Source organism: Hyla sarda, chromosome 11, assembly GCF_029499605.1.
Source record: "Hyla sarda isolate aHylSar1 chromosome 11, aHylSar1.hap1, whole genome shotgun sequence".
In the NCBI taxonomy this organism is placed as follows: domain Eukaryota; kingdom Metazoa; phylum Chordata; class Amphibia; order Anura; family Hylidae; genus Hyla; species Hyla sarda.
In genome coordinates, this window is record NC_079199.1 from 87,294,188 (window position 1) to 87,309,304 (window position 15,117).

The 15,117-nt window shown below is 43.4% G+C and overlaps 1 protein-coding gene across 10 annotated transcripts in view; it reads left to right on the plus strand.

Moving 5' to 3' along the window:
* The window catches only part of HORMAD1 (HORMA domain containing 1), a 124,876-nt gene that overhangs the window by 100,648 nt on the left and 9,111 nt on the right, over positions 1-15,117 (plus strand). For all 10 annotated transcript variants that reach the window (XM_056546525.1, XM_056546522.1, XM_056546526.1 and 7 more), the window contains 2 exons: positions 11,798-11,865; positions 14,586-14,666. In XM_056546525.1, the coding sequence (XP_056402500.1) occupies positions 11,798-11,865; positions 14,586-14,666 (149 nt within the window). The remainder of the gene's footprint in view (positions 1-11,797; positions 11,866-14,585; positions 14,667-15,117) is intronic.

Consider the following 15,117-nt stretch of genomic DNA (forward strand, 5'->3'; position numbering starts at 1 on the left):
CATGGGTCCTTAAGTACCAGGTTGTCATGACGTACGCGTACGTCAAGGGTCCTTAAGGGGTTAATAATGAATTAATAAATTATTATTATGTTCTGACAGGAAAATATAGATATTTAAGCAAAATAATTAATTAAATCATAATTATGAAGTAAATAATGAAGTAAATTAATTACAATTGACTATAAACTAATCATGAATTAATTATCACAAATGAACAATGAAAAGTAAGAACACCATACATTAACTTAGGAAATGAAATAGATAGGAGAAACAATATATGTAAGGATACTATGCATATAGTTTGTAGGAGAATGAAACACTGTAGTGGGGCACAGCAGTGGTGAAGGAAGGCAGGAGAAGAAGGTTAGTGTCAGCAGGAGAAGAAGGTTATAGTCGGCAACAGAGCTGTGAGCTATGACGGAGCGGAGCTGCGGAGGACACAGCCGGCTGACAGGCTCTGGTGATGTGTCTGAGGAGAATTGAAAGAGCTTGAACAACTTCTGTTTGAAAGCCCGCAGCCTCTCAGGAAAGGGGTCGGGAACTTCAGTGAGGAGAATATACAGCAGGGCTCGCGCTGCAGTGATAATATCTCTCAATAGTATATATGAACAATGAATATATATGGAGGGAAATAGAAGAAGTGAAAAAGGGACAATTTAATACGTATTTGAATATATATGAAAATAATATGGAAAATAATATATGTAAGAATCAAAGGCAAAGTAATAATGAAAATGTTACTAAGTTAAATGTACAGATATATTTACAGGGGTGTGGAAATGTAATAAAAAACTACCGTACTTGCCCACGGGACTATAACGGAGCAAAATCTACTTGTCCCTCATGACGATGCACTTGTCCTGGACAATTTTCGCTTTTACACTCTCGTTTTTTCCTCCTCGCCCTATAATAGCCATAACTACCTACTATAATGATACCTTTTAATTTTTCAATAACATATTCTCCGAACCTAAAAAAATATATATATATATATATATATATATATATATATATATATATGATATAGTGAAATTGAAATAGTAAAAGATAATTTAGCAAATTTGGTGGTTTTCTTTTCTACGCTATTTACCTTGTGGTTGAGCTAACATGTTGTTTTGATACTTTAGGCCGGCCTGATTACAGAAATACCAGATTTGTATAGTTTCCCTCATGTTTTATTAATTTTAAAAAAATTAAGAACTTTTTAGAATTTTTTTAATTGCCATTTTTTGACGCCTGTAGCTTTTAAAAAAAAAAAATTTCACATACCAGGCTGTATGAGGGCTAATTTTTCGCGCCATCATTTGCTTTTTGTATCGGTACCACTTTGGTATTGATCTGACTTTTTAATCGCTTTTGAACTCTTTTTTTCTGGGATATGATAAAAATTGCTGTTATGATCACAGCAGATGTAGGACTGTAATGGGTCACGGCAGATGGTGGATCCCCCTGGGCCTGTGTGGATGTTGACGTGAGCCGTGCCAGGGAGCGGAGGCAAAGCGGGATGGTCTTGCTGCGGCAGGCAGCACCCAGGTCGCTACCCCTGGCACGACTCGTCCATACAGGTAGCTGGGGGAAGGCGTGGCACGGAAGGACACTGGCAGGATGTGGCAGATGGCAGAAGGTCAGGGCAGGTACACAGATACAGGGAAGGTAGGCAACAAGGAACAAGACACAGTAGCAGAGATGCAGGACTTCACTATACCAAAGATACAGCAGGGAAGCAAGGAAGGAGCACAAATATATATATAGCACAAATTCTCACTGCGTCGACGGGATCTTCCCTGTTGCGTTAAGCGAAAACGGTCCACATCCATAGCCTCTTCGGCAGGAGGCAAAGTAGATAGTAGAGGTGGATGTTGGAACACTGGTGCCAGTCGGAGTAATTGCTGTGTTCGGGCAGGTTCTCCTTCCAAAAGAAGCTCTTCCTGCCTCTCATCAAAATGCACATCAATACGGGTGGCCAAATGGATACGTTCGCTCAGGTTAGTCGGAGAATCTCATGCAGCGAGAGCATCCTTGATTCAATGGGAAAGTCCTTTTTTAAAGGTAGCACACAAGGCCTTGTCGTTCCAGAAAAGTTCTGAGGCAAGAGTGCGGAACTGAACTCACAATAGGGGAGTTTCCTTGGCAAAGGTTCAGTAGAGCCATCTCGGCAGAGGAGGCTCGCGTGGGTTCTTCAAAAGCTTTGCAGAATTCTGTAAGGAATGCTGACAGGTTCACGGAGACTGGATCTCTACGATCCCAGAGAGGAGTAGCCCAGGCCAGGGCTTTTCTAGACAGCAGACTAAAGACAAACGCCACTTTAGCACACACCGTTGTGAATAGATCCGCCATGAGTTCGAGATGGACAGAACACTATGTCACAAAGCCTCTACACAGCTTGGGGTCTCCATCATACCTAGAAGGCAAGGACAAACGGAGCTGAGTTCCTGGAGAAGCTGCAGGCACAGGAGGAGGCTCAGGAACAGGTGGCTGCTGCTGCTGTTGCTGCTGCGCAGCAAGGAGCTGTTGCATCATGGCTGTAAGTTGGTTCAGTTGTTGGGCCTGACTGGCTAACTGCTGCGACTGCTGGACCATGACGGAGGGAAGATCCGAGACATCTGGCAAAGGCACCCCAGCAGGATCCACGGCCGGATCTTATTGTTATGATCACGGCAGATGTAGGTCTGTAATGGGTCACGGCAGATGGTAGATCCACTGGGCTTGTGTGGATGTTGACGTGAGCTGGGCCAGGGAGCGGAGTCTAACGTGCCACTGGTTTTCACCAGAGCCCGCCGCAAAGCCGGATGGTCTTGCTGCGGCAGGCGGCACCCAGGTCGCTACCCCTGGTTTGACTCATCCACACAAGTAGCTGGCGGGTGGCGTGGCACGGAAGGACACTGGCAGGACGTAACAGATGGCAGAAGGTCAGGGCAGGTACACAGATACAGGGAAGGTAGGCAACAAGGAACAAGACACAGTAGCAGAGATACAGGACTTCACTATAGCATAGACTACCAAGGATCCGGCAGGGAAGCAAGGGAGGAGCAGGAATATATGGACCAGGGGACAGGTGTAATCACTTTAATTAATTGGGCACTGGCCCTTTAAGAAACAGAGCTCTGGCGCGTGCGTGCGTGCCCTAGAAGGTGGTGGTACGCGCATCAGAGCTGCGAGGACAGGAACACAGTGAGGCAGTGGCTGAGGAAGGTGAGTGACGGGTTGGGATTCATATGCGGGCGCATCCCGCGATGCCGATCCCAGCCCCGCAGGCAACAGAGGCATGACAGTGCGCTCACAGCCACTGTCGTTTACCGTCGTTTACCGTATGGGATACATAATGTTATATTTTAATAGTTCGCACAATTACGCACGCAGCAATACTTAATATGTTTATGTTTATTATGTCTACATGTTTTTATATAGGAAAAGGGGGTGATTTGAATTTTTAACATGGAAGGGGTTAATGTGTGTCTTTTAAACTTTTTTTTACACTTTATTAGACTTTTAGGAGGAATCATTAGATTCCTCATACAGATCAATAGAGTTCTATTGAACTCCATTGATCTGTGTGCTCTGCACTTCATTGATAGAGCCTAGTCCAGCAAACAAAAATAGTACCGATAAAAACTAGAGATCACGGTGCAAAAAATGAGCCTCACATATCCCCGTATACCGAAAAATAAAAAAGTTATAGGGGTCGGAAGAGGACAATTTCAAACATGCAAATTTTCGTACAAAAATTTATAATTTTTATAAGAAGTAAAACAAAATAAAACCTAAATAAGTTGGGTATCATTTTAATTGTATGGACCTACAAAATAAAAATCAGGTGTCATTTTTACTGAAAAGTGCTATGCGTAGAAACAGAGGCCCCCAAAATTATTTTTTTCATTTTTGCCCCACAAATATATATTTTTTTGGTTTCACCGTAGATTTTATGGTGAAATTATTGACATCATTACAAATTTAAATTGGTGGTGCAAAAAACAATGTAGGTGGAAAATTGAAAGTGTTATTTTTAGAAGGTAAGGGAAAAACGAAAGTACAAGAAAACAATATCCTGAAGGGGTTAAAAGATACAGGTTGGGTCAGGTTGTCTGTTTGCGCCAGAACTGATTTGCGACGAATCACGTCCTTCAACTGAAAAAGCTCTTATTGCTTTTATATCCTTCTGGATGGATGAGAGCTGCTTCTCTTTCTTTGATTAAAGGCCATTCAACCATCTGCCATCTGAATGTGCTCCCCATCTTGCGCCCCAGGTGTCTGGGGTGATAAGAGTCTGTTGTAGAGGTTAAAAAGACTTGCCTGATGTCAACTTCTTGTCCTGAAGCCACCAAAGTAAATTTCTTCTTGTATTGATTGAAACAAATCATCTCCTGAAAATTGTAGGGATTGCAAACCTATATGAACAAGATCTTTTTCTGCAGCTCCAGGATACTGGCTTTTGCTCAAGGGATGGCCTCTATCGAGGCTGTTAGCAATCCCAGGACCCGCATTGCCTTCCTGATAGAGACTTGATAGGTGTCCTGATGAGATGTAATCCTTCTTTTTTTTATTATGGAGACCCTGTCCTCTGGAAGAAAGAGTTTCATGGACATAATGTCTACCATAAATCCCCAAAAAGATCTTCCTGGGGGCTGAACGAAAGTCTGACTTCTTGGTATTCACAGTGAACCCCAGTTTTTGAAGTAGAACAAGTGTGGTCTGCAGATGGGGGAGAGGGAATTCTGACAACTGCGCCATCTACAGCCAATAGTCCAGATATGGTATTAACTGGATCTCTTGAAGGCGAAGAGAAGCAACTGCGACAGTCAGGACTTTAATGAAGACACGAGGAGCAGGTGATAGGCCAAAGGGCATAGCACTAAATTGTAGGTGACAAATTCTGCTCTAATGAAGAATTACTACTCTGAGATATGTGCTGCTACCATCAGATCTCCAGGCTGTAACAGAAAGATTACTGATCTCATGGTTTCCAATCGAAACTTGACCTTTTTAAGGAGTCAATTCATGTAGTAGAGGTCTGTTATGAGATCGCCCTTGTTTGCGTCAACCACCCTCACAAAGCGGCGGCCAACAGGCCCCCTCCATGTATCTCTGTGGTAGAGCCAGAAAAAGCCAAATGCTGTATCTCCGCTCTCCAATAGAGATACATAGAGGGGGCATGTCAGCCACTGCTTTGACGCTCCCCATTCCAGGGCAGAGCCGGCGTATCAGCAGTCAGACCCCTCGCGATCTAAAACTTTAAGTTGAGGATGACCCATAGATGCTCAATAGGGTTTAGGTCTGAAGACGTGCTTGGCCAGACCCCACGCCTCCATATAGTGATAATGTCCTCCCCCCCTCCCCCTGTGCCTCCATATAGTAATAATATCCCCATGCCTTGATACCATACAGTAATAATACCCCCTGTGCCAAGGGATAATGATGCCCCCTTGTCCTTCCCCCCCACCCCCACATTTGATAATAATGCCCCCTGTACCCAAATGTTTTAATACTGCACCCTGTCCTGTGCCTCCCACATTTGATAAAAATGCACCCTGTGCCCAAATGTTTTAATAGTGCACCCTGTCCTGTGCCTCCAGCATATAGTAATAGTGTCCCCTGTCCTAGGCCCCAAAGTGGTAACAATGCCCCCTTTCCTGTGCCCCCCCAAGTTATATTTATGTGCCTCCAAGTTTATAAATATTTATTATTTGTCCGGTGCCTCCCACATATAGTAATAATGCCCCGTCTTGTGCACCCCAAGTTGTATTAATGCACCCTGTGCCAACCAAATTGTCATAGTACCCCAAACTGAATAAAAATAATACTTACCCTTTCCACATTCCTACTAGTGGCTCCCTTCCTCTCCTTATTCCCCCAGTGTGAGAGTTGCAGAGATGGAATCTTTGGGCAGGTGTAATGACGTCACACCATCGCACTGACCAGCCGCGGATCGCGTCCCAGCGACTGACACACTGCAGACATGAAAAGCCTATGAGAATGAATGGACTGCACTGCATTTGTGGATGCAGAGGCAGGGAAGGTTGGCAGGGGTGACACCATCGCGGCATGGTGGTGTCACACGATGTGGCCCACACCCCCTTCCCGCTTGGTGGTGTCACACGATGTGGCCCACACCCCCTTAGTAGCGCCACTGGTCCTATAGGAGGTCCACACCCCCTTAGCAAGCTGTCCTATGGTTCTGTAGGAGGAAAAATGTAAATGCAAAAATTTTATTTGGCTGCTGCATTCAAGGATTCACTTCTTCCTGATACAGCAGTTTTTGGGAACAGTGTTTTTAGTTTTTCATCCCCACCTTCCAAAAGTCGCTATATTACTTTTCTGTCAACATAGCAGAATTACAAAAGAAGTATGATTATAACTATACCAAAATTATATAGATTTTTATGTGTTGTGTTTTTATGATTTATTTTGGACCTACATTAACTATGTTATTAATACGTTATATCAGTTCTGACTACTTCCATACGGCCTTCTAAACATACAGAATGAACAATAATGAATATTGAAACAATAATGGAAATTTCTAAGGATTTTAAAGGGACACTCTGGTACTTAAAGTGGTACTCCGGTGGAATTTTTTTTTTTTTTTTTTTTAAATCAACTGGCGCCAGAAAGTTAAACAGATTTGTAAATGACTTCTGTTTAAAAATCTTAATCCTTCCAGAACTTATCAGCTTCTGTATGCTCCACAGAAAGTTTTTTTCTTTTTTTATTTCTTTTCTGGCTGACCACATTGCGTTCTACTGACACCTCTGCCCATTTTAGTAACTGTCCAGAGCAGGAGAGGTTTTCTATGGGGATTTGCTCCTGCTCTGTACAGTTCCTGACATGTGCAGCAGAGAGAACTGTGGTCAGACAGAAAAGAAATTAAAAAAGAAAATAACTTCCTCTTTAGTATATAGCAGCTGATAAGTACTGGAAGGATTAAGATTTTTAAATAGAAGTAATTTACTAATCTATTTAACTTTCTTGCAAAAAAAAATTGTTCTCCACCAGAGTCCCGCTTTAACTTCTTATCCCCTATCCACAGGATATGGGATGTGTTTGATTGATCTCCTCATGCACAGAGTGGTGATCGACACACCCCATCCATGCAGCTCTATGGAAAAGCTGGAGATACACAGTATCAGTAAATACAGTGCTCATGTATCTCTGGCTCTCCCTTAGACAGTGCATGGAGGTGGTGTGTCACGAAGAGAGCCAGTGTCCTTAAAATAAATACTCACAGAGCCGACCTGAGAAAATCTGGACTTTACAACATCTTGACAGCTGGATCTATGCAGATTACCATATTGTAACCTGGTCTTGTTAATATGTAATGAACTTTGTTTATTATTCTACCTACTTTTTTTTTTTCTTTACTGTCAAATATCTGTTTTAAAGAAAAATTATTTAATTAAAAAAAAATTTTAATCTTCAGAACACCGGGGCTCCGTGCAGGTGATCGCAGGGTTTCCAGAAATTGGACCCCTTTGCAATCAGTATCCCTGTGGGCTGCTCTCAGCTGCACCATAAATCTAGCTCTTGGCTTTACTGTTTACTAGGCCACGACTTTAGGTGGCATCGTGGGAGGCGTAGCTTCCTTGAACTGGCCTCTTTCTTCCACTTTAAAAAGAAGAAAAAAATGTGTTTGTTTCTTGTCTCTCCTGTTGCTGAAAAGTAAATTGCAACTTCACTCTCCTCAGCTGCTTTTGGTCCCCCTCTAGTGGTCAAATTTCTAATTACAGCTCCCATAAATCAATGTGACTTTACCTGATGTACTTTTAGGGCTTGTCCAATACAACTTGCTGGAATGTATGTATACTGATTCCTCCAGGGACCTGCTTTACCTGTGTCCCCTCTCCGATCTTTGGGCCGGTCATTCAACACTGGCATCCCCCGTCGGCTTATGCAATTGGCGTGTTCCACTGCTACTGCCTTCTGAGTTTTTGTTACCAAAGTTGACTTTGTGTGACCCTCTATTGTCGGTCAAAATCAAGGGTTTCAGGTTGTCTACCAATGCCTTTGGAGCAATGGTACATTTATATCTCTTACCTATGTGGCCCTTTGATTAGTGCCAGGCTTCAAACATACGCTCTGCTCTGCTATCTTCTTTCTCTCCCTGAAAATTTAATTCACTCAACGTGCTAAGGTGCAGTCTCATGGTAAGTCACCAGTGTGGTCCACCATGTAGCCCCGCCTTCACGGCAGGAGTTCCGATACCCCACTTCTAGTGCGAGGGAAACCAAAGGAGTGACCCTGCGTTTACAAGGTTATTAAAAGGCCATTGCACTCTATAGAAGGTGTAATTTGCATGGTACCTGCAATTGCTCATACCACCTTTGCATTTCCCCCGTAAGTGTATCATGAGGGTCTTTGTATGATTCCTGCTATGGCTGGTCCAGTCTTCACATTACCTCTTTCCATGGTGGCGTATGGCAGTATTTGTAGGATTCCTGCTATGGTTTGTTACTGTGACATTGCTCCATCACATTACCCAAACGTCCATGGGAAGCATTATAGTGACCTTGGTATGGAACCTACTTCACAACCCTCACACTACCCTCTGTCTTAAGGGGAGTAATATGTTGGGTGCCTGCTATTGCCATACTGCTATGGGATTACCCATCTACCAAGACTGATAGACGTAGCATTCGTTTTAAGATTCCTGCAATGGCTAGTCAAGCTGTCACTTTGCCCCTCTCTATCAAGGGAGTAATAGGGATCTCATAAGATCCTGCTATTGCTATTATAACCACCATCCTCCTTCCTCAGGCCTCCTGGGTAAAAGTGTTTTTTTTTTTTGTATGGTACCTGTTCTCATTATCCCAGCCATCCCACAACCCCTTCCTTTGATTTAGTACTGCTGGTCTTAGTGTGGTCCCGGATATTCATGTCCTAGCTGTCACGGTAACCTTTCCATCTTGAGGGACATTCGAAGCAGCTTGCATGTTTTCTGATATGGCTATGGCTCTTATAGGGGCAGTACTAGTATAGGTGGTGTCCTGGCGATCTTTGTACAGTTCTGTTTTAGTTTTTCGACCGTCACTTTCCTTCCTTCAGATATAGGCTATAAGGTTGTTCTCTGTGTGGTGCTTGCTCTTGCTCTCCAGTGGTTTCTTCGCTTTGCGGTGTCCTTGGGCCTTTCCAATTTGTGGCCCTACTGTTTGGGATGCAAATGGCTTCCAAAGGTTTCACAATAGTCATGGCAGCAGCATGACCATCCTCCACTCTCAGTGGGTGTTAGCTGTACTATACTTGTATGACATTCTCTCCACTGCCCCGGACCTGGAGAGCCTCCATTTCTTTATCTTATGCTCTCTAGCTCCGGCGGAATTGTCTCTCCAGCCAGGTCCAATCTGTTCACTTCCCTGTCCTTTGTCATTCTATGACTTCGCTTTGATACACCGTTTCCTCGGAGGGCCTTTCAGGGCTGGCAGTCCGTTCTTCCACAGGGATCCAAAACTCCTGTCAGCACTGTCAGCCCTTTCCATTCACCCTCAATTTGTGTTTGTGAGCGTTGGGCAGTACGCAGGCCTCCATGGTGGTGGTGTCTTTTACACTATTTCCCTGTCTTCTTCTCAGGCAGGCCTTTCTTTCTCTTTGGGGCATGTCACCTTTGTCTCTTATCGCTTCATTTAGACCTCCCATTCACTGTGTCATCTCTTCTCTGGTGGCTCCAGGGGAGGTCAGAACTTTCTCCCGCGGTCTTCCGCATTGACAGACCCTCCCTTGCAGTCTCTCTGTTTGTGTTTAGACTTCATTGCGGCTGTGGCATACCTGGGTCTCCATTTTGGCTTTCGCAGAAAATCGGCCATATAGCGGATGTTTTTATGGGTTTTTGCCTTAGAGAAACTCCATGTCCAGACTATCTTTGCTGTTTCCTGCAGGAGGTAGTTTCTCTGTGCAACTCTGCAATCTCAGCGCAGAGGTGCATTATCAGGATTCCAGGATTCTCAGTTTGCTTCCTGAATCGGGGACCCTCTCAATTCTCCCTCTCCTGCCTGTCATACTCCCCTTCCAGGTCTGTGCGGAACTCATTGTTGAGGACATTCTGGTTATCCTGGTAGCCCTGGAATGGCCCAAATGTGGTCCTTCTCATTTCAAACGTCCCTCCTTTTCTCCAGACTATACAGACCTGCTCTACCAGGCTTACACCTGGTTTCTCCCAGCGTGGCTGTTGGGACTGCGGATTGAGGCTCGTGGCTTCTCGGTTCCAGTCATCAGCACTATGTTCTATGTCCACCAATCTTCTCCAGGAGCTATCTCAGTGCCTGGCAGGCTTCCTTCATGTTGTTTTTTTTTTCTTGGGGTCTTTTCCTGGCCGATTGTTCTCTGCACTTGGTCCTGGAAGCATATCTTGCTTTCTGTTCTGGTATATAGGACAAATAATTTCCAGTTCTGGTGCTTCTCCAAAATTAAATTGGTTTATTGTCGTATTTCTCAAGATGCACGTATAGATGCACGTATAGTGCTATCATTTTACCTGTACTATGTATAACATACGAAAATAAACAAATTTAATTTTGGAGAAGTGCCAGTACTGGAAACTATATACCGCTGCTGATTGCCAAGATCCGGAGTAGTTTGAGTGTTCCAGGGCTGCTGACCTGCTCTTATGATATGCTAATATAGTTGGAGTGCTCTGAGCCTAACCAACTTTGTTTAGCATGACTTCCTAAGTCACCTGCTAATTTTGTTTTTCAATACCACAGGGTAATGTACTAGGATTGCGCTCCGGTCCCTCTCCCCTTCTTTTCTCTTCTCCATATTGCAGTTGATTTTAGTTCTCTCCGGTGGCAGCCTTCAGCACTCTTCACCATGTTCCAGATGCTTCTGGCCTCCACTTTCCATGTTCTAGCCTTCATGCTAGGTGTGCCCAGTTTTTCCCTGTCATTCTCCCTCCTCAGCCTAGGGCCTCAATTTGAGGCCAGATACCTTGCAAGGCTCTACCTTCAAGCCCCTCCGGGACGTTTTCTCTCCTAGAAGGTGGTGTTCACCGTCATGTTCACTTTTCTCTGACGAGTCGCTGAACCGACAGCTCTCTCTTACTGCTGTCCCTTTCTCATTCTTCCCCATGACAAGGCAGTCCTGCGTCTTGTTCCATATGGGTTGTGGGGCTTCTGGACAGTTTGTTACCGGCCTTTAGTTCTTAAGGGTCCAGGGTTGCCGCCAGAGCTATTCTGCACTCTCTTTCTGTTTCTACAGCGTGCCTCCTTGCTCAGTGGCACATACGTATTTTGTCCGCATTGTCGCGCAGACAGCCATGGTCCAGTCTCTGGACTGACCTCCATTTTTCTGGTGGTTGTTTTTCTCACACCAGGGACTGCTTTAGGACATCCCATGGTTCTCCAGTGAAGCGACCGAAAAAAGCCTTTATTGGGGGACACAGCTCCCACCCATTAATTGGTGCCTTGTCCGGTTGTTTGTTTCCAGTTGGCTGGGTTTTGAATGGAATTCCTTCCTGGTGTCCTGCAGACATATTTCCTTTGTTTTATTGCCAGTGGGCAGGCATATCCCACTATAGAGGAGCCAACCTTTTTTTGTTGCCTAGCCTCAGCCTACTGGTGGCAACAGCATATACCATGGGTCTCCTGTGTCCCCATTGAAGGCTAAGAGAAAGAGATTTTACGGTGAGTACAAAAAAAATATACTTTTCTTGCCATCAGAAAAAAATCACATTTAAATCAATGGTTCAATTAACGGTAACAACTTCTTAAGGTATTTTTGTAAAAAAAAAAAAGAAAAGAAAACAGAACAGGATAATCTGTGTCCAAATCTGTCTTTACATTTGTGATAATATATGCATTCTGTATATTTCCAGAAATCAACCTAACTTGTCAAGAAGATAAAAGCATGAAATCTGAGAACACAGCGAGTCAGAAATCACAGGTATGTGTTTAATTCTTCTGGTGGGTATCATCATTGATAATTCAATAAGGCAAAATCTCAGTTATAAAAATAATACTGACAATACTAAATCATCATCAAACACTCACAAAAAGCTATATCAGTTGTCAGTAGTGTGTGTGTGTGTTTGTGGGAGGGTACTTTAAATTGGATATCATTCACAAAAAAATATTTCAATTAATTACCTGTTATAAGTAATAAATAGGATATCTGATACAGTTGCACTGTATTGTTTGGTATTTGACATTGGATGCAGTTCTCCCGCTGCATGAATAATAACCAGCTGAAGTGTGTGGTAGCGCACTTCACTACCTGGCTATCTGTCAAATCTGACAGCAATTGGATTCTGCTGCCCCGGAATTTCCATCCGAAATTCCTAAGCGGAATTCCGGTCAAAAATTCTGTAGTGTGAACTCAACCTTAATGTAAAGCAATGTTCAGGTCCATCCCATAAGCTGAGTGCTAGAGGGCACACACACTCAGTCATTCTTTCCACTGCCATGTCTCAGCTTATTGATCCTTAGTTCACTGCAGAGCAGCCAAGAGAAATAGCTTTCTGGAAAGGAACAGAGCCTCTGCAGTAGCATGTGAGCGAAGCTGAGAGGGACTATATTGTCAGCTGACAGAGTGAAAAGAAAACTGATGTGTCAGAAGTTTCGAATTGTTGGGGTTCAGGTGCCCCTGACAATGCTAAAATAACAGGGTTGAGAGCTGTGTCCCTTTGTTTCTGATTAGCTCTGCTCAGCTCTTCTCGACAGCAGTGGAGCGGTGTTATGACTCCAAAGATTTTTTTTTCTCTATAATACAGCTTTATTGAGGCAGTGCAAAATAAAACGCAAAACATATCATAGAGATCACAAAGCCATACACAGGAAATACATCAGGAATTGTAAGGACATTGCTGAATAATACAATGTCATATAAAGAAACTCAGGAAAAGTAGATGCAAACATAAACTTCTTTGGACAGCCAGTATAAGAAAAAGGAGGAAAGAAGAGTGAGACAGTAGATGGGAGAAGAGCCATGGATATAAGAAATAACTTGGGCCACAGATATGAAATGATCTAGCAAGATCAGGACCATAGCGGAACTCTAGCCAGCCAGACCAAATCTAATATCAACTTTGCCTGTATGGTCAGACAACAAGGTATCTATCTTGAGAGATGCATTCCTTTACAGATAGAGCAACTAAGGATAGCCAGTGGCTTGGGATGAATGCCACAGTTATGAAATGGCAGAGGACATTCCTTTTTTGATTTGACCCAGCGAGCCAGGAAAAATGGACAGAAAGCAAGTTTAAGGGGAGGGTCTCAGATTGCTTCCGGAAGTGTGATTATAAACCTGGAAGTTGGTATGCCAAAACAGGTAAATTGAGGGACACTTTTACCAAATATGAAGCATAGTGCCCCTGCTAGATTTCAAAGCAAGTGTCAGCAACTTGAAAAAAGATCCTGTGGGGGAAAGTAGAATAGTGGTATCATCTGGTCAGAATTTTGTAATGTTTTTTCTTGAGCATTTGTCAGCAAAAAGGCCTTATTCCACTTCTCAGGAGCAAATGTGACCCCCAGTTTCTCTTCCTAAGCAATTTGGTAGTTCTAGCGAATGGAGGTAGTATCAGGAGAAAGTATGGACTTCATGGATCGAAACAATTTGTTCTGGTGTAGATTGCAGATACTGAACAGTGCGGCAGAGGCAGGTGAGGGGACCTTTGTCTGCCATTATGGATGACCGAACCCACATGGCTGTGCAGTGGGCGATCCAATCATCCATTCAAAGGGCTGCATTGCCGCAGATGCCGTAATTTGTGTTGATCACAGCATCTGAGGGGTTAATGGAGGACATCAGTGCAATCGCTGATATCCACTATTAACGGCGGGCCCCTGGCTGCTGAAAGCCGAGAACTGCCGTGCATGATTCAAGCGCTATTCCGATGCTTGCGTCATGTACAAGATGTAAATGTATGTCCTGTGCACTAAGTCCCAGCGGATCAGGACATACATTTACGTCCAATGTCCTTAAGGAGTTAAAGTAATATGCAAGAGGACAGTTCACAAAGATCTTGTCGGCACCACACCACTTGTACTTTCAATCCACAGGCTCACACTGCGAAACTACAGGGCTATGCGCTTTGCAGTCAGATCGGTGCCCTTGTCCATAGCGATGGAGTGCATCCTTGTGTGTGTACGCCCTGCTAGTGGCAAATAAAGCAGCAAGTTGAAGCAGTGTCTCGGGTGCCATGTCCCTTTCCCTTCTGAATGGTATAATATGCAAGAGGTCTTCCTAAAACTGAACCCATTGCTTGCTTCCCCTTGATTGGAACCAGTCAACCACGTGTATTCTTCATTTATAGATTTTGTATGGATCCAAACAATGCACTTGGCTAAGCTTTAGTATTAAAGAACTTCTGGTATAAAAATGATTTATATAGCCTTTAATTTGGAGTTCAAGAAAAAATTATTTCACAGAGAATCTGTTCCCATATACAGATTTCTGTAAGCCCAAGTCTATGAGGGTACAGACAGAGTGATAATTTGGTATGGGTGCCTTTGGTGGTATTCCCATCTCAAGTATTGAATTTGTCAACCAACGAAAATATATAAAGGGTACATTAATGTGGAAAAAGATCCATTCTCTCTCTTTTCCTAAGTCTTATAATGGGAATCAAATCAGTCTTTATTGTATTTTTTGTTTTTGTTTTTTAGAATGATGTGTCAGTGCAAGCTGAATCCAGCTGTGTAGCTGAGGTACGAAAGACCAGGAGAGGACGGATCCTTCAAGACGCGGTTTGTGTTGTTAGCAAAAGTGATAACAATGAAATAAAGCTTAAAGTGAATCTGTCATCAGTGAATTCACTACTAAACAATGTCACCGAGCTCTTAATAAAACAATACTGATAATACCTTTACCCCGGTCTAGTCCAGCGGAGAGGTGTTGCAGCCCAAGGGCACTGCAGACCCACCGACTCGTCTCTTTGGCACATGGACATCACACAGAACAGTGTTTTTTGGTCAAAATAGATACACGGACAGCCAAAGTAAAGGTATTACCAGTAACCTTTTATTGAGAGCTCGGTGACACTGTTTAGTAGTGATTTAACTGATGACAGATGTACTTTAATATTATCTTTTTACCGCAATTCATGAAAAAATTTTCTGTATTTTTTTGGTTGGTATCACCATACAATAATAATACAAAAAAGCTAAATGTATGAACTATATTCTAAATATTTTAGAA